This window comes from Ostrinia nubilalis, chromosome 2 (assembly GCF_963855985.1).
Source record: "Ostrinia nubilalis chromosome 2, ilOstNubi1.1, whole genome shotgun sequence".
Taxonomy (NCBI): Eukaryota; Metazoa; Arthropoda; class Insecta; order Lepidoptera; family Crambidae; genus Ostrinia; species Ostrinia nubilalis.
Genome location: NC_087089.1, coordinates 11,410,188 through 11,431,594, shown reverse-complemented (window position 1 = coordinate 11,431,594; position 21,407 = coordinate 11,410,188). Strand labels below are relative to the sequence as shown.

General features: G+C 35.9%; 3 protein-coding genes and 1 long non-coding RNA gene across 27 annotated transcripts in view; 2 read left to right on the top strand and 2 right to left on the bottom strand.

Moving 5' to 3' along the window:
* LOC135083561 (TLD domain-containing protein 2) overlaps positions 1-9,133 on the top strand; it is a 127,166-nt gene extending 118,033 nt beyond the window's left edge. For all 23 annotated transcript variants that reach the window (XM_063978375.1, XM_063978361.1, XM_063978439.1 and 20 more), the window contains 5 exons: positions 2,146-2,264; positions 5,282-5,441; positions 5,925-6,111; positions 6,668-6,773; positions 7,265-9,133. In XM_063978375.1, the coding sequence (XP_063834445.1) occupies positions 2,146-2,264; positions 5,282-5,441; positions 5,925-6,111; positions 6,668-6,773; positions 7,265-7,400 (708 nt within the window). In that variant the 3' untranslated portion in view covers positions 7,401-9,133. The remainder of the gene's footprint in view (positions 1-2,145; positions 2,265-5,281; positions 5,442-5,924; positions 6,112-6,667; positions 6,774-7,264) is intronic.
* Positions 9,121-11,158, bottom strand: LOC135083834 (uncharacterized). The gene is made up of 2 exons (XR_010259719.1): positions 10,906-11,158; positions 9,121-9,615 (listed from the first exon to the last, which is right to left on the bottom strand). It is a non-coding gene; the product is annotated as an uncharacterized LOC135083834 (long non-coding RNA).
* Positions 11,159-11,242: 84 nt separating this feature from the next.
* On the top strand, positions 11,243-15,065 carry LOC135083806 (prenylated Rab acceptor protein 1). Of its 2 annotated transcripts, none has more exons than XM_063978561.1 (6): positions 11,243-11,407; positions 12,054-12,156; positions 12,300-12,403; positions 12,846-12,930; positions 13,188-13,296; positions 14,152-15,065. In XM_063978561.1, exons 1-6 carry the CDS (start codon positions 11,337-11,339, stop codon positions 14,253-14,255), a joined length of 576 nt encoding a protein of 191 aa, XP_063834631.1. In that variant the 5' UTR covers positions 11,243-11,336; the 3' UTR covers positions 14,256-15,065. The 2 variants fall into 2 exon arrangements, with proteins under 2 accessions (XP_063834631.1, XP_063834626.1); XM_063978556.1 differs by having other exon boundaries at positions 11,243-11,428.
* Positions 15,066-16,378: 1,313 nt separating this feature from the next.
* On the bottom strand, positions 16,379-21,325 carry LOC135083516 (transcription factor E2F7-like). The gene is made up of 3 exons (XM_063978279.1): positions 20,855-21,325; positions 20,076-20,409; positions 16,379-19,770 (listed from the first exon to the last, which is right to left on the bottom strand). Exons 1-3 carry the CDS (start codon positions 21,076-21,078, stop codon positions 19,303-19,305), a joined length of 1,026 nt encoding a protein of 341 aa, XP_063834349.1. The 5' UTR covers positions 21,079-21,325; the 3' UTR covers positions 16,379-19,302.
* Positions 21,326-21,407: the final 82 nt, after the last annotated feature.

Here is a 21,407-nt window from a genome sequence, read left to right as displayed (position 1 = left end):
GAATACTCATTTTATCTTACGATTATAAATCGCTTCCTCGAAATTATTTATTTTCATGAATCTTTTTTATACACGATTTCAAAAATTGAGTAACACAATTTCAAAACGTTACAATATTTCCAAATAACTTGAAATCACATTTAGGTAGCAAATGATTCTTCTCGCAAGTTCTATATCAATTAGTCAACTACAAAAACGATGCTAACGATACGGAAATTTCAACAATTTTAATGATCAGCACAAAGATGTATTCAAACGTAATTTGCACTGTGTTAAATACATAATAGTGATTCTATTTTTCTATTTCATTATTTAAGTGGTTCCCTAAACTGGTTTTTAAACTTGATTCGTGAAATTACTAGCTGCCTTATTTAGATGCATTGACCTACAGTTTGTCTCGACGATTTTACCAAAGTAAAAAATTCCACATGATGTTTAAAAATAACTCATTAAATTTACATATTATTATTAATAGATACCTACGTGTTACCACATCATTGGCCCGTATTATGAAATGATACATAATCTTGAGTTTAAAGAAAAAAATGTTTATTTTCTGGTACTATCTGATTTCAGACTTCTAAGCATCATTTTCTATACGGGCCCTTGGTATTTTCAAGTTTATGATCGCTTAATACTTATTAGTTAAGTATATGTTAAGAATGTGTTAAGTCGTTAAATTAAGATATGTTTAAATGTTTTGTAAGTAATCCAACCAGCACTTTTAAACCTTGAATTTATATTTTTTCGGTAAAGTAAGTGCGTTGACCCATTTCCGTATGGGACAGGATCGATTTTAACACAACTTCTTACCCGACTGCGCCAGGAGGGTTATGTTTATTGTCTGTTTTATAGAAGTGGTAAGGTTTAAAAGTGTAATTGAACTTAACACCAATGTTTTGTGTATTAAACGTGTTCACCTAATTGGCATAATAGTTTGTTAGCTGATGTAGCGCGCACGCGCTGTGCACGCACTTTCACTATGGACTTGGATGTGAACTGTAGTGTTCGGGAATGCACGTCATTAGAGCATCATCACAGCTCATCAAGTCATTAGAAGTCATTTGCATCTGATTTCTCAATTTTACGTCACCATATTGCATGATAATTGCACTCTGTGAACTATATTGTTGTAAGAAACTCGTCTGCATTATGCATGTATTTATGGTAGAATGAGTTTTATAATCTGTTGTTATAAATATTGATGATAAAATTGAGTGCAGGTTGAAATACTTGCTATGATAGGTAATGCAATAAAATATAGGTGTGTTGGTACGGGTTAACGATATTATCAAATAACACGCTATAAAAATATTGTATGTTAATGACGTATAACACAACAATTGACTTTACCATAGTCTGGTCTGTGTAAATATTATGGAGAATATTTTAATACCTAACTATGTTGTTACTTACCAACAATGTATTTATCGCCTTTGTACCAGCATTTGTTGATATATTTATGCAGGTTTTATCTAGGTACCTATATTGTGTAATTTGTCCATGAAAAAAAGATAGTTGTTTTCTAGAACTGCAATCAGTGATCCTATATGCTCGACTGTTTAACGTTGTCGTATGAAGCATTCGCTACTTAGATCCTTCCAAATAAAGATCAATTTGGCACTTTTTGTGTAAAACAAAGTTGTTATGTAGTGAACGCTACATGTCTGATTCGTTCGAACCCTAAACACTTCAGTATTTGTTATTACATTTTCCTATTTGCATGTGTTCAATAGTTGAAATTACAATCAGTGTTATTTTGGCATTTGCTGCCGTTCACAGTCGTACTCTCGCCTTCATATGTCAAAATGTCCGTTTGCATTTCACAAGTTCGGTTTCGAAGCCGTTTCACTATCAAGGTGGTTGCTGACTTGTGTGTTAAACTGTAACTCCAAACCAATTTGGTATAATAAGTCGTAAATAGTTTAACTTCAGTTATAATTTGTATTCAAGCAACGAATGTAGCTACATGACCACACTTTTTAAAACGAGCCAAAAAACTACAATTACTTTGCGCAGAACTGGTTTCTGACGTATCGCTCTGTCGATTACACTGGATAATCTGGTCAGTCGCCACCTTAATAGTACGTGCGGCGTATGAGTCGAGTAAGGTCAAACCAACTAAAGCAACGTGTTTACGTGTAGGTGCTGTCGATGAGCGATGAGCTGCGGCGCGCTCTGTACTCGTCGGGCGCCTCCATCGACATGGAGTTCTCGCCGCCCGACCTCATTGGCACGTCGGAGATATTCACAATGGAAATCAGGTAAGATACAACGTGAAACACAGTCAGCGTCAAATAGTTCGTGACACCCAAAGTAGCCAACAAGTTCGCAACACGTCTTTGTTACAATTGGAATAAGGTTGATAACTTTTTGGCCTCTTTGACGCTGACTGTACACACAATGTTCAAACGACAGCAGCACATCAAAGCAAACAACTTTATGATATTTGTGATAAGTGCGTTTTTGCAACAAAAGTCTACAGTCTGATGTGCTACCGTCTGTTCAGGGAAAATACACAAACATTTGACGAGCGGTGCGCTGCACACCGCTCATGTGCATCGTCCCACGCTGTAACAAAGGTATAAAGAAACTAAAACAACATCAAGTTAAAAAAACTCATAATAAGATTTGTTATTTTTTAGGTGAATCTTAAACACATAAAAAGTAGTTTAAAACTACTTTTCAAATTAGCTCGACTGGGACGGGTTTTATGAGAGCAAAATTTACATTAGCAGCCAATTGACAGCACTGATTAATGATATTCTCGAATCGCTTCATTAAGATCTTAAGATATTATTGTATCGTTTTTTCAAAGACCATTATTGTCATTAATAAGCATTTATTAATTGGCTGACCTACTGGTTTTAACTTTCCAAATACCCAGGAATCGTAAGATCTTTGTTTTATCTTCTTGATAAATAAATCGATATCTATCAAAACACTATCACACAATTTTATTATGTGTGTTTATACATATTTTTATTATAATTAGCGTTTCTGGTATTCTAATTGGGTATATGATGTGGAATCGGGCCATTATCGTTTTTTAAATCGGCACTTAAATATATTTTAGACTAGCTTTCCGCCCGCGGCTTCGCCCGCGTGGAATTTTGTCTGTCACAGAAAAACTTTATCGCGCGCGTCCCTGTTTCAAAAACCGGGATAAAAACTATCCTATGTTCTTTCCCGGGACTCAAACTATCTCTATGCCAAATTTCATCAAAATCGGTTGCGAGGTTTAAGCGGGAAAGCGTAACAGACAGACAGACAGACAGACAGACAGACAGACAGACAGACAGAGTTACTTTCGCATTTATAATATTAGTTGGGATTAGCAACTAAAATCATGCTAATCGAATTCCATTGTGTAACAACCACCTTGTGGTCTTTATTAGTTAACTCATATCGTTAGTTATCATTTATTTATTTTTTGTTTTTAGTCTTGGACGAAATTAATTCGTCCAAGTATTCGGTACTAGTGAAGATATTTAAAACAATGCTATTGTTTTAGAGCACTAACCTAACTCTGCCATTTTCTATAAAATGTGGTTTTCAGATGTATAGGTATTATCAGATTTTTAACTTTACTTTTGAAGAATAAGGGGTTGGTCTTTAAGTTTTAAACCATGAAAGTTAATTTATTAATTTGACCTCTTGTGACAGAATTAGATTTCGGAGTCAAATCCACTGCCAGAGACTGTCATTGGTCATTGATATGCAAACAGTCCGGTCAGTCCAGTCGTGTTAAACCCCGCCTCCGTTTTATAATCGAGTTACATTCCTAAAAGTGTGTAGATACAGACGTTTGGTGTCAATGCCACTTTTTGTCCTTAATTTGAACAGTTCTGCTTTTTGTCTTGGATGATTACGAGCCAATCTTAACTTTAAGACAGATTAGACCCGTTTCCGTACACTGTTAAGATACATTATGTCATATCCTATTATCATACTGTGAGGTCTTCTTTTGACAAATATTTCTCAAGTTAGGGATTTTTTTTGTACAGTAACAATTTTCAAGATAAAAAAATAAGATTGTTAGTTTCAAGTGTAACACATGCTAGCTTTGACCTAGGTAACTAGTTTGGCCTGTTATTTGACTGTGAAAATAATGTGAGTACCTACTAGGTACCTACTGATTAATAAATGATTTATTTTTTAATTTAAATACATTCATTCATATCTTAATTATTTGCTAATAGAAGCAGCAATCGGCATACTAAAATACAATCTGAAAGTATAGTCATGTCATGCAGTCATGAATAATCATCTTGAAACTATTAAATATCATTTTGCTGTCATATAAAAACGAGCTACATTAATATAAAAACTTCTAAAGTAGGTGGCTAGACAAGCTGTTAACTAAAAATAGCTCTTTTTTTATCATAATTTCCAATCACGTCAACATAATGCACAAATAAATGCACACAACGTTTCATCTTGTCGGCCGTTTGGTGTAGTGGTTCAGAACGGACTACTATGCCGAGAGGTCCCGGGTTCGATTCCCGGCCGGGCAGAAATTGAAATGATGAATTTTAATTTCTGTGACGGGTCTGGGTGTTACTATGTATAATATGTATTTACAAAAAAACGTATTTAAGTATGTTTATATCCGTTGTTTAGTGCCCATAGTACAAGCTTTGCTTAATTTGGGACTAGAAGCGTAGTGTAAAATGTCCAAGGATATATTTATTTATCTCTCTTTAGACAAAATGAGTGTTTTCATCTCGAAATCGTGGATCTACTCATCTCCTTTTTAAGTAAATGAGGTTAAACTTAGCAATATTCATTCTAGGTACATTATACTTTCCCCCGGGAAAAAGTTGACCTTCAATTCAATTGTTAGGTTTTTATGGCGATCATGCCGTAAATCCTGATTACACCTTAGTTGCAGTGATGGGAACAGTGCCGTAATTAATTACACACCTAAAACCATAGAGATATAGAGATATGCCAACTAATGCACTGAGTTCGAAACTCAGTGTCGCATAGAAATTCACACACACAAAGTAATCAAAATATGTGCTCATTATCCACTGCGGTATCAGTACTCAACGTTCGAATAATCTTTAGTACTACGCAAGCAATGTAAACTGTTTACATACATTATGACGTCGCTGCTGTCACCATTTTCTGTCACGAGCAATGTGTTCTGTTTTTGGGCATATTGCTGCGACACCGGCCCCGCCCCCTTGTCACATCTCCCTTTAGTTTCTGGGATCTGTGCCTAAAACCATCACCTTAGGGTTCATTTCTCACCGTTTTTTTCCAATCATTACAGAGAGAAACTCTGCACGGTGCTGCCTGCGCGCGCGCAGGGTTACATGTGGTCGCTGACGTTCAGCACGAGCCAGCACGGCTTCTCGCTCGCGTCGATGTACCGCAAGATGCAGCGCGTCGACAGCCCTGTGCTGCTCGTCATACAGGATACTGACAACAATGTGAGTATTTAGTCAAATATACAGGGACATACAGGGATCCATTTTTTTATATTCAAATCTCTTTTGGATGTTGGCCCTTCTCAAAGGAGCGTGGACGGCTTGGTGGAAATGTTGGACACAAATCTACCATTGTTTCGTTCTTAAGTGTCTAAATGGCGTGGAAAACCATGCCTAAAAATCTGATTCCAGAATTCTAGTTTTTTGTCTAGCTTCCCAGCATTGACTTACATTATTATCCCAATAGGACAGGTGCTGGGAAGTGATAGGGTTAAAATAATACAGGCACGGGTAAACAACAGGCGTTATTGTATGGAGTTTGACAGACTTTTCACGTTTACAGTAAGATGGTGCAAGCCAGCCTAAAAAGACTTCTGTGTATTTCTTCTTAGCTTACCCACTTGTATCCATTTAAAATATTCTGTGTGCCAAATAAACAATTTCTTCTTTACCCTTTTATACTTATGAAGAATCACCTATTTCCAGGTGTTCGGCGCGCTCACCTCATGCGCTCTGCATCCTTCCGAGCACTTCTACGGCACGGGCGAGTCTCTGTTATTCTCGTTCCAACGCGTGGAGGAGGCGCGCCGGCCGCCGCCCGCCGACGCCGACACCGCCGACAAACCCAAGGAGAAGGAGGAGGTCATCAGCGACGGGAAAGAGGAGAAGGGAGGTGAGTGGAGTGATTTAAATTGATTCGCAATTAGTTATAGAGTGGTGACAACGAAAAGGAACTCGTAGTACACTACGTCTCCAAAACTCGGTGGACTCGACGAGTTTGGCGAAGGTCGAGGAAAGTGGGCAAGCCTCTCACTAGGTGGGCTGAAGATCTTAGTGAAGGTCGCGGGAAGAACCTGAACCCGGGCAGCGCCAGACCGTTCATTGTGGAAAACCTTGGGGGAGGTCTTTGTTCAGCACTGGACGTCATTTGGCTGAAACGAACGATTGTCGTTATCGAAATTCTTGGGATAACCTTTGACCATCAGTGGGGACTTATTAAAAAAATTGCCTTTAAACGAAAATTTTAATTTCTTTAGCACGCGTTTCCTTCTTTAGCGCTTTCTTTTATCCTTTCGGCTATCTTGGACACAACACATGCATGTAATTTCAAGGAAACTTTCCTCTCGGACCAATGACAGTCGAATTTCACCCTTCGACCGTCATGTTCTTAATGGTTCCTTCAAGTCTTATTTTCATGTTTTCTAAAAGTGTATTTTTCTAATTTTCAGACCAACCACCACCAGTTAAAACCAAGTTCAAGTATTGGGGATGGACCGGTGACAACATGTATTTCATTCGAGGGAGCAACGACAACATATCTATCGGCGCTGGCGAGTGAGTATACCATTTTGTTTTTTCCTTTTGCTGCAGATTAATAGTGATTAATGTTATTAAGTTTCCATGACCTTAGTTTACTTTATTAATTGTTTATAAATGACAGTCCCAATTTTCGAGATAAAAATAGATGTGGTGAATGAGTCACTGGCATTTCGATACCACAAAGTGTTAATGTGTTTATTTCATTATTAAGATCATGTTAATTAGAAAACGTTTACGTGAGACCTTATGCGTATGTACGTGCTAATGTTGCCTGATAAAAATGTAATGCATTTTTATACCGATGATACTTATACACATATCGAAACCCAAACTCACGATTACACGCCCATTCTAGTGGATTTTTATCTATAGGACCTTCTATTTTTTTACTTACTAGAACTGTCGCGTAAGCAGTGCATACGCGAGATTTCCTTGTGAGAGGTCATGTCAGACCCGGCAGGCATGTGTTCAATAAACATAATATTAATCTAATCATTCGTCCGCAGCGGCAAATTCGGGCTATGGCTGGACGGCGACCTGTACCTGGGCCGCACGCAGCGCTGCACCACGTACGGCAACGAGCCGCTGACCACGCGCGAGGACTTCATCGTCAAGATCATGGAGTGCTGGACCTTCATCTGAGCACGCCCCGCCCCCGCCCCGCGCCCCTCTCTACTTTCAAATCGATAAGCTTTAGACTATCTTATGAAAATTTGCTACGAACGTTTGACACTTTTACAAATCAGTCTTTTCGACTTTAGGTACAGATGAGTCTGAAAATGATTTTGTACTCCGCGACTCGAAGGCGACGGCGCGCGTCGTCGCTCGGCCGAATCGACTCCGCGCATTTCTAGTCAAACGTGCCGAACCCGAGCGATCTCCGGTCGATCATCCGGCGTTCGGATGGAGTGCGCCGGCGAGCGCGGCGCCGCGGCCTCGAGCGAGTGCACGAATCCTAGTCAATTGTCATTCGTATGTAAGTGAAGTTAGCGGGGCCCGCCCCGAGAGCACGGAACGGAAGCATCGCCCGACGCGCCGCTCGACTACTCGAAACAGGCCGATATTACGTGTCAATTCATACAATTAACTGTGCATTGTTATTAAGGATTAAAAACATATTTGTAACGATAAAATCATTGTATAATGTTATGTAGAACTTTATATGTAACGAAGAATCGTTGTGTTTAGGCGCCGCTTGTGTGTTGTCCAGTGTTGAACATTGAACATATGCGGGCAGTCTGTAGTCTCGTGGATGCTCACAAATTTGCTGGCAATGATGCTGAATCTATTCTTGCCGAATTGGTGGGTGGTCTCGATCGAAATGTCGTATTACCAAAAATATGTTTGTGCGTTTAGTGCTGGAAACACAGTTGGCAGTATAAATAATAAATACTTTTTGTGTAGTAGTGGATTTTGTATGTTTTGTTGTTGGGTATGTGTTGAGTCATAATATTTAAGTTAGTGAGCATAATTATGTTACTCTTTCACTGTGATTTGATTATTATGGTTGCATTTTGTTATAATAATGAAGCATTATCACTTTATTTGTAGCAATTTGGTCAACTTAGTTTAAAGCTTTATTTTATAATTTGCGTCTGCCATTTATCAATGGTGGATATGGTTTAATTTAAAACACTGAAGTAAATGTATTAATGAACTGTTAATTCACTAATGATATATGAAATTATTTATTTTTGTGATAATATGCTTCAGTACAGAGATGAGTAGCCGATGTGTAATATTAATTAAATAGTGAAGATATTTTAAATAGTTATCCTAGAAAGCTTGATGAATGTAATCGTCATTGTGCTTAGTAATTGTGTCACTTAGCATGATGTTACTCAGAAGTATCTGGTCGTACAGCGTTAGTTCGTTTGTCCGCGCCCGCACTGCAGCTCGGCTACCTATATCGACCTAATTTGTTTCCGTGTACATAATATACAACTTATTCCTATTCGAGATTAGTAAAGAGATATATTTTTGTGAAGACCACGCGATAGCAGCGTTGTGTAAAGAAAGTACAATGGACTAGCTGGGAAGTAAATATTCAAAGTAAAAAAGTTATCTGCAATTATGCGCGTGCGTCTATACATAAGAAATATTTTGACGTTGTTATTGTTTGTGTCATCTGGAATGTCGTAGAAAAGAAACTTAGGTTTTAAAATTATATCGGCATAATTATTGTTACAAATTTATAATAACTAGACTTGTTGAGTAGCAATGAGAAATTTAATATTTATTTATTCTGTTATCATATAATTTCTGTCGTACGATCGCTGTAGCTGCATTACTTTATTGGTGATTTATTATGTAATTTATAAGTTGTTAAAATGTAAATCAAGCCATAATAATTGAGAATATATTCTTTTGAGAAATCATATATTTTATTTGCTGAATACCTAATACATTGTACTTAAGGAATAATTGATATCAATTACGATAAAATCGGGAGCCTCCTCCGCGGTTGTCATATCCTCCCCGATCGTAGTCATTGTATCCTCTCCGTTCATAATTATCTCTCCTCTCATAGTTGTCTCTCCTGTTATAGTTATCTCTTCTGTCACTTTGTTCCCGTCGGTCATAGTCCCTGTTGTGTCGCTCGTACGGATGATGACGCCTGTTATTACGACGATCGTTTCTTCGGCCCGAGTTTTGAGGCACCCACCAGGACTTAATTATGGGAGGAATAGAGGGTTCAGCATTAAATACTTTCATGAATTCTTCATCTTTATCAGTGTATCTGTCTTTCAATTCCTCTTCACATTTAGCCAAGAAGTCTTTGTCTTGATCTGATAAATTTTCAGTTGAAGTCATTTTTAGTTCTGTATTTTTGGGTATATTATCAGGGAATCAGCAACTGAAAAAAAGGAATCCATCTTAATAAAATGCTGAAAGGGTATTGATATCACCCATACATTTACAAAAACAAATTCCACAATCATTTATGGTAGCCAGCCCCAAACTACACAATAAGGATGACATTGGACAATGTTCGCTGCTAAATATTTTGAAACTTAAGAATTGGTAGGTACGCTGCTTTTCTTTTAAGAAACAATTAAATGAGCTACACACTATCATCATTTATCAACAAGTTACCACATGTGGTTTATACCACAAACCACAAGACACACCAAACTGCTCACTTGATACAGTAACAAATAAATTGCATGCCATGCCACACATCTGAGTGTGTATCATGCTTAACGTCATCATCATGGCAGTCAGTAAATCTACATGTGAAGGGGTTTTATGATGACAACAACAATATCACATTTGAGACAAATCAATTTTTTTAAGGAAATGGTCTTATACATAATATACCAACACCATAGTGTACAGGTTGAACATTTTGAACAATACTTTTTAAATAAAATAATAAAACAAAGAATATGCATAATGAAAAGGAGAACACAACAATTCACTCCCAAGTATCACAATGTTGATATCAATACAAATATGAGTTTTATTACAGGCAATGATGATGTAATAGACACAAAATAAACCCAATTCATCACAATATTTTATTAACATCATCATGAAAAGCTTTCCCCACAAATTAGGTGACAAGTAATTAAAAATATTTACAACTTTCTCCAATAATATATGGCAAGATTAAACCATAAAAGGCTTCAGAACTATGTAGCCTCAAATCTATGGGTCGAAACACCCATCCAACATATATCCCGCACTCAGGACAAACGCAGAGCCTCGACTCGTATCCAGGAAACCAAGAGCTTTCTTCCCACTGTAATTTATTGAAATTAACCATGACATTTAAATTTTGCATGGTTTCAACTATCAATAATTGAATGGTTTTATTGTTGCAAGAATATTACAATAAAACTTAATTTTCCAAAAAAAACCTTTACCTCACCAACACCTTTACAAGTTGATTCCGTTGTAGTTATTAAAGGATATTCAAAAAATAAACCGCTTAAGAATTTCTGAACCAAGATATCCTGATTGAAAAACACTTTGTCATAAAAGCTATGACGAGACATGGGGCTGGATTTTGAGATGATGTGGTTTGTTTTACATATTTCATATCCGCAATTTCGACATAGAACTAACTCTGAAATAAAATAAATTGTACAACAGCCGACTAAAATAAACATGTAAACTTAAAAATTAAGCCACAATTACCAACCGTGAAACGGATTTGAGTACTGCACTAAAGCAATATTTTCATCACTTAGAACTTGGTCGATTACAACCAAAAGCAGCAAAACTTTACAGCTAATCATCACAATGTTATAATACGAACGAAATTCATAGATTTCTTAATAAATACAATTTTTGTTGTATTGATCTAACCTCAAAAATAACAATTTCTGACGTGTGACAAAAATGACGTGTCAATAATGCTATTTTACCGTTTCCACCAAGCCTAAAAAAAAAACTTGCAGATATCTACGGCCAATCAATCTAGCTTCAAAGCAACAACGAAAGTTTAAAAATGCAAAATTGACAGATAAGTGACATTAATGACATTTCTAGTTTATTGACGAAAACGAAAAAAAGGCCACGAAATCACTGAAAAAATATTGAAATAATATAGCATATTAATTGGATATCAGGATGTCTGAAAATGTTAATATTGATCTTTCAGGAGAAATGAACGCAACAGTTGAAAAGAAGGGTTTCCAAAAGTATGTGAATGATATGGAGCTGTAAGTTTTACTAACATTTTGTTGTACGTGGTGCAGTCGCTTTGTTTTGTTATTGTTTCCTTATCATTGGTATGTAAAAGCTGCCAATGTTTCTGCAATGTTCATGCGTATCATTAGAACAGTCCTAATATTAATAATTAATCATGTCTGACTTACCCACCATATCATTGTATCCCAAACTATTTTTGCGCCAATAGTGTATTTATCTGTGTAAAACTTATAAAATATGATAATTACAGATCATTCAATTTCAATTCTATTTAAAAATGATTTAAGAACCTGTTATTTGCCTGTAAACTTTTTGCTTTTTTCTCATGGTGTCATTTGACCAATAATTTCAGTGTATGGAAATTACATGTTGCACTACTGCAACAATTAAATACATACCACCATCTGTGTTGGGACTCTATGATTAATTGTTCTAGATACCAGAAAAAAAATTGTCAAATAATTTTCAGACTGCTTTAACCTACTTCACTCAAAAAATGTTTACTAACAACTTACTAATACTTTTGTATTAAGCTTTTTTATTATTTGCTAGAGCTTTGCATGCTTATTCTATTGCTGAAATTGTATTAAGAAGATTCACAACTTTATAATTATTTATTTTCTTATTTACACTTAGACTGGTGCAAACTCTACGCAGTGGGGCTGGCCCGGCCGTGGTGATGGGGATGCTTGCATCTCGACGACCATGGACCCAATTTGTTGCTACTGAAAATTTTAAGGTTTATAATTGTTTTTATGTAACAGAACATTCAAGTGTTTATAATAAATGTTGTTACATTCGTTTACTCCAAACTTGACTGTACATAGTACATAAGGAAAAGATCGTTTATATTAAATTTAATTTTTACACATTTTAAACCAGGCACCTGGATCAGTACCGAGACTATCGCGCCGATTCTACCGCAATGTAGAATATTTCCAAGCTAATTATTTGGTCGTCTTCCTTGGATTATTTGCTTACTGTCTGTAAGTATAACTCTCTCTCTCTCTCTCTATTCAATTAACTAGAAGTATTTCAATCAATCGAATCAATCAAATTTCGAGATCGAATCAGAAATGAGGAGATCCGTAAACGAACTAAAGTCGCTGACATAGCCCGACGGATCAGCAAGCTGAAGTGGCAGTGGGCAGGGCACATAGTACGCAGAACTGACGGCCGATGGGGCAGCAAGGTTCTGGAATGGAGGCCACGTACCGGAAAACGCAGCGTGGGACGTCCACCCACAAGGTGGACCGACGACCTGATAAAGGTAGCAGGAAGGCGCTGGATGCAGGCCGCTACCAACCGTGCGATGTGGAAGTCATTGGGGGAGGCCTATGTTCAGCAGTGGACGTCCTGTGGCTGAAATGATGATGATGATGATTTCAATCAAATTCAGCTCATACAACTGAAAACCTAATTTTGCAGAATCACAACACCACTACTACTCATTGCTATGGTTGCAAGCTTCTTTGGCTATAAGAAATTGACTGCAGGACCAAATACATGGAAGGTAATTATCATATTGTTTATTGAAATATAGATTAATATTTGAGACAGTATTTTTGTTAATTATTCATATCAATTTTCAGCGCAAAGTAAGTTGAGAATGTTCAGCCTAACTTGTTTCAATTACTTGCCTATTCTTCTTTACCCTTAACTGGTATCTGAGACACAAATTGTGATGTCCTTCTTACTAACATTTCTAGATATAACTTGAATGTTGAGTGTTATTTAACCTACTTTTCCTTACTTTCATAATCTGAATAGATTGGTAATTGGGAGTTGACGAAGACTCAGCAGTATATGGTAGCCGGTGCGGCTTCAATGGCCATTTGCTACCTGGCCGGTGCGGGAGCAGTTCTCTTCTGGGTACTAGGTAAGAGTACAGTATTCATAAGAGCGGTTTCGCGCCATGTCCAATGCGAATCCGTCAAAATAAGCGTCTAGAAAACGAATGTTCATGTGGTGAACATTTCATCTATCCCTAATTTTTAACCTTAAGGGTCACTTAAAAATAAGGGATTGATGGTGAAAACAGGTATAACTCAAGCAACAACTACAAATAGTTCTATGACCATAATTTCACAGATTGGGATAGGACGTAGTGCGAATCCGATTTTTCACAAGTAAGAACAATACACAGAAATACAGATCATATTACATTCACAAAAGTCCTAGATTTGATTGAGGTCTCCAATCTTGTTATGATATTGTTAGAAACCGTGTTTCCATTACATAGTTAGCCAGTTCATTCATGCTAGTATAAAAATGCCTATGACGTCTGACATCAATTTTCCACATAAACACAGCAGTCCATAAAAAGGTAGTATGCAATTAACATTCCAAGTTTCTAATTGTTTGCGCTTCACGCTTTATTAGGTTGCTCTAGTATTGAATATTTTCTTTTTTGCTCAAACCTGTCGCAAATGAGATGATACACTTAACATTTCTTCATGGGTTTATACTTTTTTAATTTGTACAGGGTGTACTTGCGATTTTGAAAATTAAAATTAAATAAGTACCTAATAATAATATTGAATTAATAAACTAAACCTTTCATATTAATAACAATCAATCTCCAGTTAGTTTCCCCAAACATTCTAACATGTTATGGATAAGGCTCAAGAGATTATCCGGCTCGAAGGACCAAAGTTTAAAGGCAAAGAATTGTCAGTAATTTCAGTCTCTTAGAAAGAAACATATTAACAGAAGTAATCTTATTCTTCTGCAGGTGCTACTGTGACGGTGGTCGCCCTCCACGCCAGCTTCTTCGACATAGAAGCCCTGCCGCAGGCGGAGGGCCCGGAACAGTTCCCGATGATCGAGCAAGTGTGACAGTGCCAGTTGCCATTCTTCTTGCCCCCTCCAGGTCGTTTGCCGCCCGGTATACTGCCTTTACCGAAATGATATTTAAAACTTTTGCTTCAGAAAAAGCATTGAGCTTTTTTTGTAAGCAAAAAAATATATAAATCAAAATCGCGTTGGCGAATACTGTCTAACACGCTAAATAATGACTTTTAAATATAAAATCCCAAGGATTCAGAATAGTAAACATAAATTTACTCATAATAAACGGGCTATTAGAAAACTAAATCGCAAAATGCAATCTTGACTGTCTGAATCGCACATAAGATAAATATTTTGAAAATATCTTTAAAGTAGTTTTTTGTTTTATTTAATGATAGTACTTAATTCAGTTTTATGTTTATGAAAGTGGGAAAATTCTGACCTCAAGGAAAATAAGAATATCTCACTCACCCATGAGTCTAAGATCCAAGGTAGTAGCTGCCATATTTTTTACATTACTTGAGCACTTATTAAATACTTACCCACCGCGACGTCGAAAAACTAGCATAATATCTGTAAAAATAACTTTTTATCTCTAGATGTCGGCAATTTTAAAAACTTTATCCAGGTTAAATTTACCTAGTTTGCAAACCAAATGTATTTAAAATTCTTATTGTATATGAATACTTTCAAGGTACCTACTAGCTAAGTGTAGTTCAATGTATATCATTTAAATAAATATTTACTGTATTGTTATAAATAAACCCACATATTTATTAAATTATGGTAGGTCTTGTAAAAATTTATCAATTGTAAATAATGTAATTATTTTGAATAAATTTATTATTGTCAAAAAAATCTATTGTTTTATTTTGTACTTAAATGAAAATAAAGAATAATAAAGGATAGAAAAACTCAATTTTTAAGTGGCTATCGTTTAATACAACTATAGTTTAAAAACAAATATAAAATAAAAGCAACTTTTATAAAACTATACACATTATTTTTGAATAACGTGTGAAACAAACGCGAATAATCATTTTTAGAATAAAGAATATTAGTAAAAAACAATAATAATTACACAATTTTGTATATTTTCAAAGTCATCACTACTAAGTCAAGGGTTCCGGGGGCAGTTGATTACCACAAGATATTTTAAACAATAACTAAGTCCTAAAATACAAGTCAAAAAATTCATAAGGCACATTATACAATTTTATCTCTTAGCTATTTTCTTGTAGTCATTAGTTGCCACAAGAATTTCAGTCAAAACTTGGCTAATGTATTTAAATAAATTCATTTTTATTAAATATCTTAGTCTCAAAAACTTTAAAACTATTTGATCTATTCGATCAAATACATAAGGGTGGAAACAACAATAAATAAAACTAGATATACCTATTTATTTATGTTATAATCTCCACCGCATATAAAATGCATTAGAACAGTTTTTATAAGTACCACATTTATTTCATATTTAAATAATTTAACATTTTTGTGGTCCTAATTCAATTAGTTTTGTCATAACAACAGTTTTTTAACTTGATAAAAATATAATTCTTTAATTGCATAGAATACAGAGTGAGTTAATGCATACAGTTACAGATATTTTATATCTTAACTTAATCAATATTATGTCTCGCGCCAATAGAAACTAGCAATCTTTTAAGCAAATAAAAATAACACTGACAGTGAACTAGTAGGTAGGCCTAGGATGTGCGCCACGGTAAACTTTTATCGTGGCATTTTATCGATTTTGCACGATAAGCCCAATACTTATATTTGTTCTTTAAAATCGTCGATAAGATTTATCGGGCGCGTATCCTAGCCCGGCTGGGCACAGCAATATCTTTTGAGTAAACGTTTTTTTATTGCAAGTAATATTGAGGATACTGAGAGTAAATTCTATCCGAGTCCATTTTTACCGAAAGTTGCTACGTCGAATGTCTCAACAGCGAAAACGCTGCATCGGTCATCAAACGGATGCACGGTTGATCGTTTCATACAAGCTACACGCCAGAAATTCATTACATAATTACACTTTTTGTCTAATCTTAATGATGATTTACAGATAACAGGGACTAGGGTTGCCAGGTCCAAAATTACAAAAGCCGGACTTTGTGTTTCATTTGGCCGGACATTTTACCCTAAAAGCCGGACATGTGACGGGGGGGGGGGGGGGGGGGGCTGCAATTAGTGTCAGCTCATGAGTGAGTACTATCATCATCGGTTGCTAACCAACATCCTGATGCGTGCGCTTCATATGATTCTGTGGCTCGACTTTCGCCTGGCGCGGCAACCAAATAAAAAGCCTAACAAAAGCCGGACAGGCCGGACAAGGCAATATTTGGCCGGACAAGACCCTAAAAAGCCAAACATGTCCGGCCAAAGCCGGACGCCTGGCAACCCTAACAGGGACCTCAAAAATACCATTATGTTATCTGTGCTATTACCGATGAATTATCCCATTAGTAATTATCTACCCCATTAGTAATAAGGGTAGAAATGTATAAAAGGCAAGTAACATGAAAAAATAATTCTATTCGCAATTTTGCGTCGTTGTGTGATCTATTTTTATAAGTCGTAAGTGTGAGTGTAAAAGAAAAAATGCAGAATATTAATGAAGGTATGTACTTGACACTTGTTATTTATTGAATTTGTAGATTTGGACTAGCTTTTGTTCTCGAGAAAAAAAAATGAATTTCGCCTATTGCATACTTGAAAAAATCCCAATCCTTAACTTTAACAAATATCTACAATTGAGTAACACCTTTGTTTAGATCGTTCATCCACGAAGACGCGCCCCACCAATTTTTGGCCGAGGGAAGCGCGGGGTGCGGGGAGTTTGATCCGAGCAATCCGAGCGTCATTATTGTAGTGTGTGTGTGCACTTATGGATAATTTAGCGTGTACCGATAACACTCAAACATTAGCGGAAGAAAAGTGGGGCGCGTCTTCGTGGATGAAACGATATATAACACTAGTTTTATCTTAAAGCTCTAACCCTCTTCATTTAAAATCAGTTATTAGTAGACTTCGCACGAGTTTACAACATTGTTTTTCATGTTTCAGGACAAATAGTCTCGATTTCCATGAAGGATCTATTTGAAGTTTGGGCTTCTGTAAGCCAGACGGAGCGAAATGAAAGGATTCTGCAGTTTGTTATGTCTAAATCTATTGTGTCAAGACATGAGTACTGCATTGTAAATCGACTGAAGTCGAAAATAAGACATTATTCATTGAAAATTGAGGAAAAATGGAAGTCAGCGGGATCCGACAAAGAAAGGTGACTAAGAAGCACTATTTACTATTTACATAATTGAAAATCAATTGTTCAGTAAATACTTAATGTGCCATTGCATTTTTTTATTTATTAGATAACTCATATTCGTATTTTCTTTTACCAGGTTCCTACTCAGATATAAAGACTGGCTTGAAACAGAATATTTCAAGTTTGACTTTTTGGGAGACGACGAAGAGTTCTCTTCGGAAGACGAAGAATCTGTAGGCGCTAGACCTGGTGGAAGCCTTCAAAAGGCTTTTCTCGAGTGCAGTGATGACGAAAAACGCCAAAGAGTCAAGGACCACTTCTCCTCGCACGGGCCTTCCCAACTGTCCTTTGCTGCACAAATTTATTATGGCCACCCGTGCAAGTGGTTCCCGCACTGCGGCAGACTACATTAAGGCAGTTTCCGAGTCTCCAGAGGAGGCAAAACGTTTGAGGAAAGCGGAACTTTTGAAGTCGCAGCGTTAGTACTCACGTGAGGAAGCACTCTTGCTTTATAGGCACTAAGTTAACTAGAAATAATTAGAATTAAAGTTTTAAGGAGTTTTTTTTGTTATACTAGTTAGGTTTTAGTCAAATAATTTAAGTTGATTATTTCTTATTTTTGCAAATGAACATTAAATTATTTTCATCAAATACATATATTTTTATTTCTTCTCATTACCCTAGTCAAAAATAATTAAAAGGTACTTTCAAATTACTCGAAATGTCATATTATTTAGAAGTTAGACTATTTATCACTAATCTCTCATTTATTCTATCGCATCATTAGCTAATAAGCCCTAATAGAGTTACTAAATTATTGTGAATCTACGACAATAACTTACCTATAATGATATACTTTACTAGGAAATCATTAAAAACAAATACTTAAAACAACATAGAATAGAACGTCTACCTTGTATAAAACGTTCCACTGTGCGATGGTGCGCTACATCGAATGTCTCGAATTTTCGATGTCGAACCATAACAGCGTCGAATGGTTAACACAGCGAATGTTTTGATATCGAAGGCTACACTTTGATAATACAAAAAAACCACTACACAATTTCGATGTCAAGACTTAGATCTATTCGATGTAGTGATGGTTCGACATCGAGACATTCGCTGACGTGACGTTCGATGTGGCGAACCATCGGTTTGATGAACTTTCAACGCAGCGTTTTCGCTGTCGTGACATTCTATGTTATGAAGGGATCCCATTTTTATATCTTACCTATTTGACTAAAAATTACCGAGTCTATTTGGCGCAGACGCACAAATCATTGTTATCAATATATTTACTAATTTGGTCTTCAACTTCCATAATCACCCTGAATTCTATAATGTCTGTATTAAACTATAAATATTCATCTTTATTTCAATGTCTAGTAAATTAATAAATTTTGCTTATGTATATTAAAAATATTCTATTACGTACATATAAAAACATTATTTAAATAATGATTTCTTCATTGCACTAAAATGTCTGTGACAAAGATATAATTTATAAAATTCTGAGCAACAATAGTATAAAAAACTATGTAGGAACATTTTATTACATATCTGTTATTATCCTTGCAAAGGCTTGATTAAAGTTTTCATTAATAAATGACTTCTCACAGTCTCAATCAAAAACTTGCATAAAGATTAATAGCAGTATTGATAAATAAAAGCAAAATAATATCAACGTTGTAAGGATAATATCAAGATACAGCAATAATTTCAGTAGCAGTCATATAATATCTCTATAACATTATTATGCCCCCTGGAAGACAATGGTATTAAAAAGTATGTTTAAATATTAAACCATACACTATAATTACGAAATCACAACACATTGTGATTGTTAATTTTATTCAGTTCCATGTCAGCTACAAGTAATATTTCATCCCACTTTTGCGACGGTGTGTTTGGTGGGGAACCGACACTTAGTTTCCGTTCTTTGACACTTGTTGGAGTTGGAAACTCCAATTTGCGTTTTGACTTTCCGGCAAACACATGGCAAATAGGCGTTTGTTGTTCTTCAAACACAGTAAGAGGTGTGATTGGGGGAGTCATTATAACATTATCAGTAATAGGGCCTGCATATTTGAAGACAGGTTTTTTCAGTATAGTATTATTACCGGAAACTTTTTCAATTAATCCAACTGAAATAAATACATTGGCAATATCGTAAAGCCTTCTGACCTTAGACTTGTGTTGGCGGTCCTGCTGTTCCGGTGAGAGAGCAGCTTTGTTTTTGTTGTTCGTGTCAATTAACACCCTCACAGCCATTTCTAAATTAATTAATTTGTTCTGAAACACAAAGAGTATGCTTTAGTTAGATTGAATTAGAATTAAGTTTATTTTTGTAAGGGATAAGACAATAAAAGAAATATGTATTTAATTATGGTGTAGACAACAGTATCTCTCAAGTCTTTTATATGCTATCTCTTCAGTTTATTGAAATTAATAACCCAGATCTAAGTAATTTTTTTTTGTAATATAATCTTTTTGAAAATTGTAATTTGTCATGAGTTAAATTAAATAAATAAATAAATAATTTGATGTCAAATGTTTTGGTAACTAAATTAAATAATAATGAAATTAAAAAAGCTTACAGGTGGTTCAACTAAAAACAGCATCAGAAACCTTTGTGCCATGACCCCCAGGGTCTTGTGTTTGGGAGCCGGCGGCTTCGGAGCACGTCCTCGTAGAGCGTCTGACAGTTTCAGGTTTTCTCCTTTTTTCTTCAGCATCTTCAAGAAGGAGTTCAGTCTTGATCCTCCATACCATAGGTATGTGTTTTTCCTTTTGTGCACAGCACATTGGATTGCTTCCAAAATATTTATAATGTCATACATTCTCCTTTTCTCAACGCCCAATCGGGCTGCAGTGCTGTCCAACTGGATTTCAACAGTCCCATTTCCATGTAGGGGGTACATTTCCAGGAACCTGAATCATAAAATTAATAGCTTAGTTTAGTCACACAGTTCATAATGCTAATTCAGGAGTATGTACAGCCTTGTTAACCATTCGTTAGTTATTAAATTTCATAAAATGAATGCTAAAAACCTGATGAACACCTTAATATGTTCTTAACCCAAACAAATGATAGTTTATGGAATAGAGGTACAGAATTGAAATCTTAAAGAATAGGACAGGCATGATACATTTACTGTCTAAGGGACTAAGCAGTGAACTCTAAAGACAAGGGCTGCCACAATAGATCAAACCTGGTCGAGTTGGCGCAAATAAAGGCCCAAAAACCAATAATAATAATAATACATTTACTGTGGAGTATTATGTATATCTGCATAACATACACACTAAGCTCACAACAAGCATACATTTTACATACAGTATGTGGAGGATGGGTGTTGAGGTGAAAATTACCAACCTGTCGCACAAAATTTGTAGTGACTTTTCCTTCCTGTGCACTGCACTTGGTGGCGGGGTTGGATATTGTGGCACATTGCTGTAACTCACAAGATCATTCTCCTGCAACGCTACACTCGTTAGCAACTTGAGGTTAGCTGTCGGCGACACATAGTTAGTAGAATTTGTCACTTCTGAAAGTGCGTAACGCTTTGGTGTACAGGTAATGTTATCATCTTCATACATTGTGTGAGAACATTCTGTAAATTCCCCCGTAACACAAAATATTCGCGTAATTTTTGACAGCTCAGTGCAAATCCAGTAGGTTTCTTATTCGAAACTAGAACCGAAAAATGATGACTCACAAGTTTGTAACATTTTGCTCTACTATCTTAGAAACACAATTTTGATATAAAAAGATCCATTTTTAGTTAGATTTCCCAATTTGTAACCTAACAATAAACAATTTTTGACAGATATAATTGCGCGCGAGCCTAGGGACGGGGAGGGAAAAAACATCAAACAACGCAAGTGCGAATTTCCTGCGTTTTGTTTTTGCATTGTCTTTGAACAAT

Bases quoted from the DNA above. Each gene is read 5' to 3' on its own strand.
- LOC135083806 (XM_063978556.1), top strand. From the start codon at position 11,337: ATGTCTGAAAATGTTAATATTGATCTTTCAGGAGAAATGAACGCAACA. The intron at 11,429-12,053 runs GTAAGTTTTACT...ATTTACACTTAG, and splicing joins TATGTGAATGATATGGAGCT to ACTGGTGCAAACTCTACGCA. The intron at 13,297-14,151 runs GTAAGAGTACAG...ATTCTTCTGCAG, and splicing joins AGTTCTCTTCTGGGTACTAG to GTGCTACTGTGACGGTGGTC.
- LOC135083516 (XM_063978279.1), bottom strand. From the start codon at position 21,078: ATGTATGAAGATGATAACATTACCTGTACACCAAAGCGTTACGCACTT. The intron at 20,410-20,854 runs GTTGGTAATTTT...TTTATGATTCAG, and splicing joins CTACAAATTTTGTGCGACAG to GTTCCTGGAAATGTACCCCC. The intron at 19,771-20,075 runs GTAAGCTTTTTT...TTTGTGTTTCAG, and splicing joins TGTTTTTAGTTGAACCACCT to AACAAATTAATTAATTTAGA.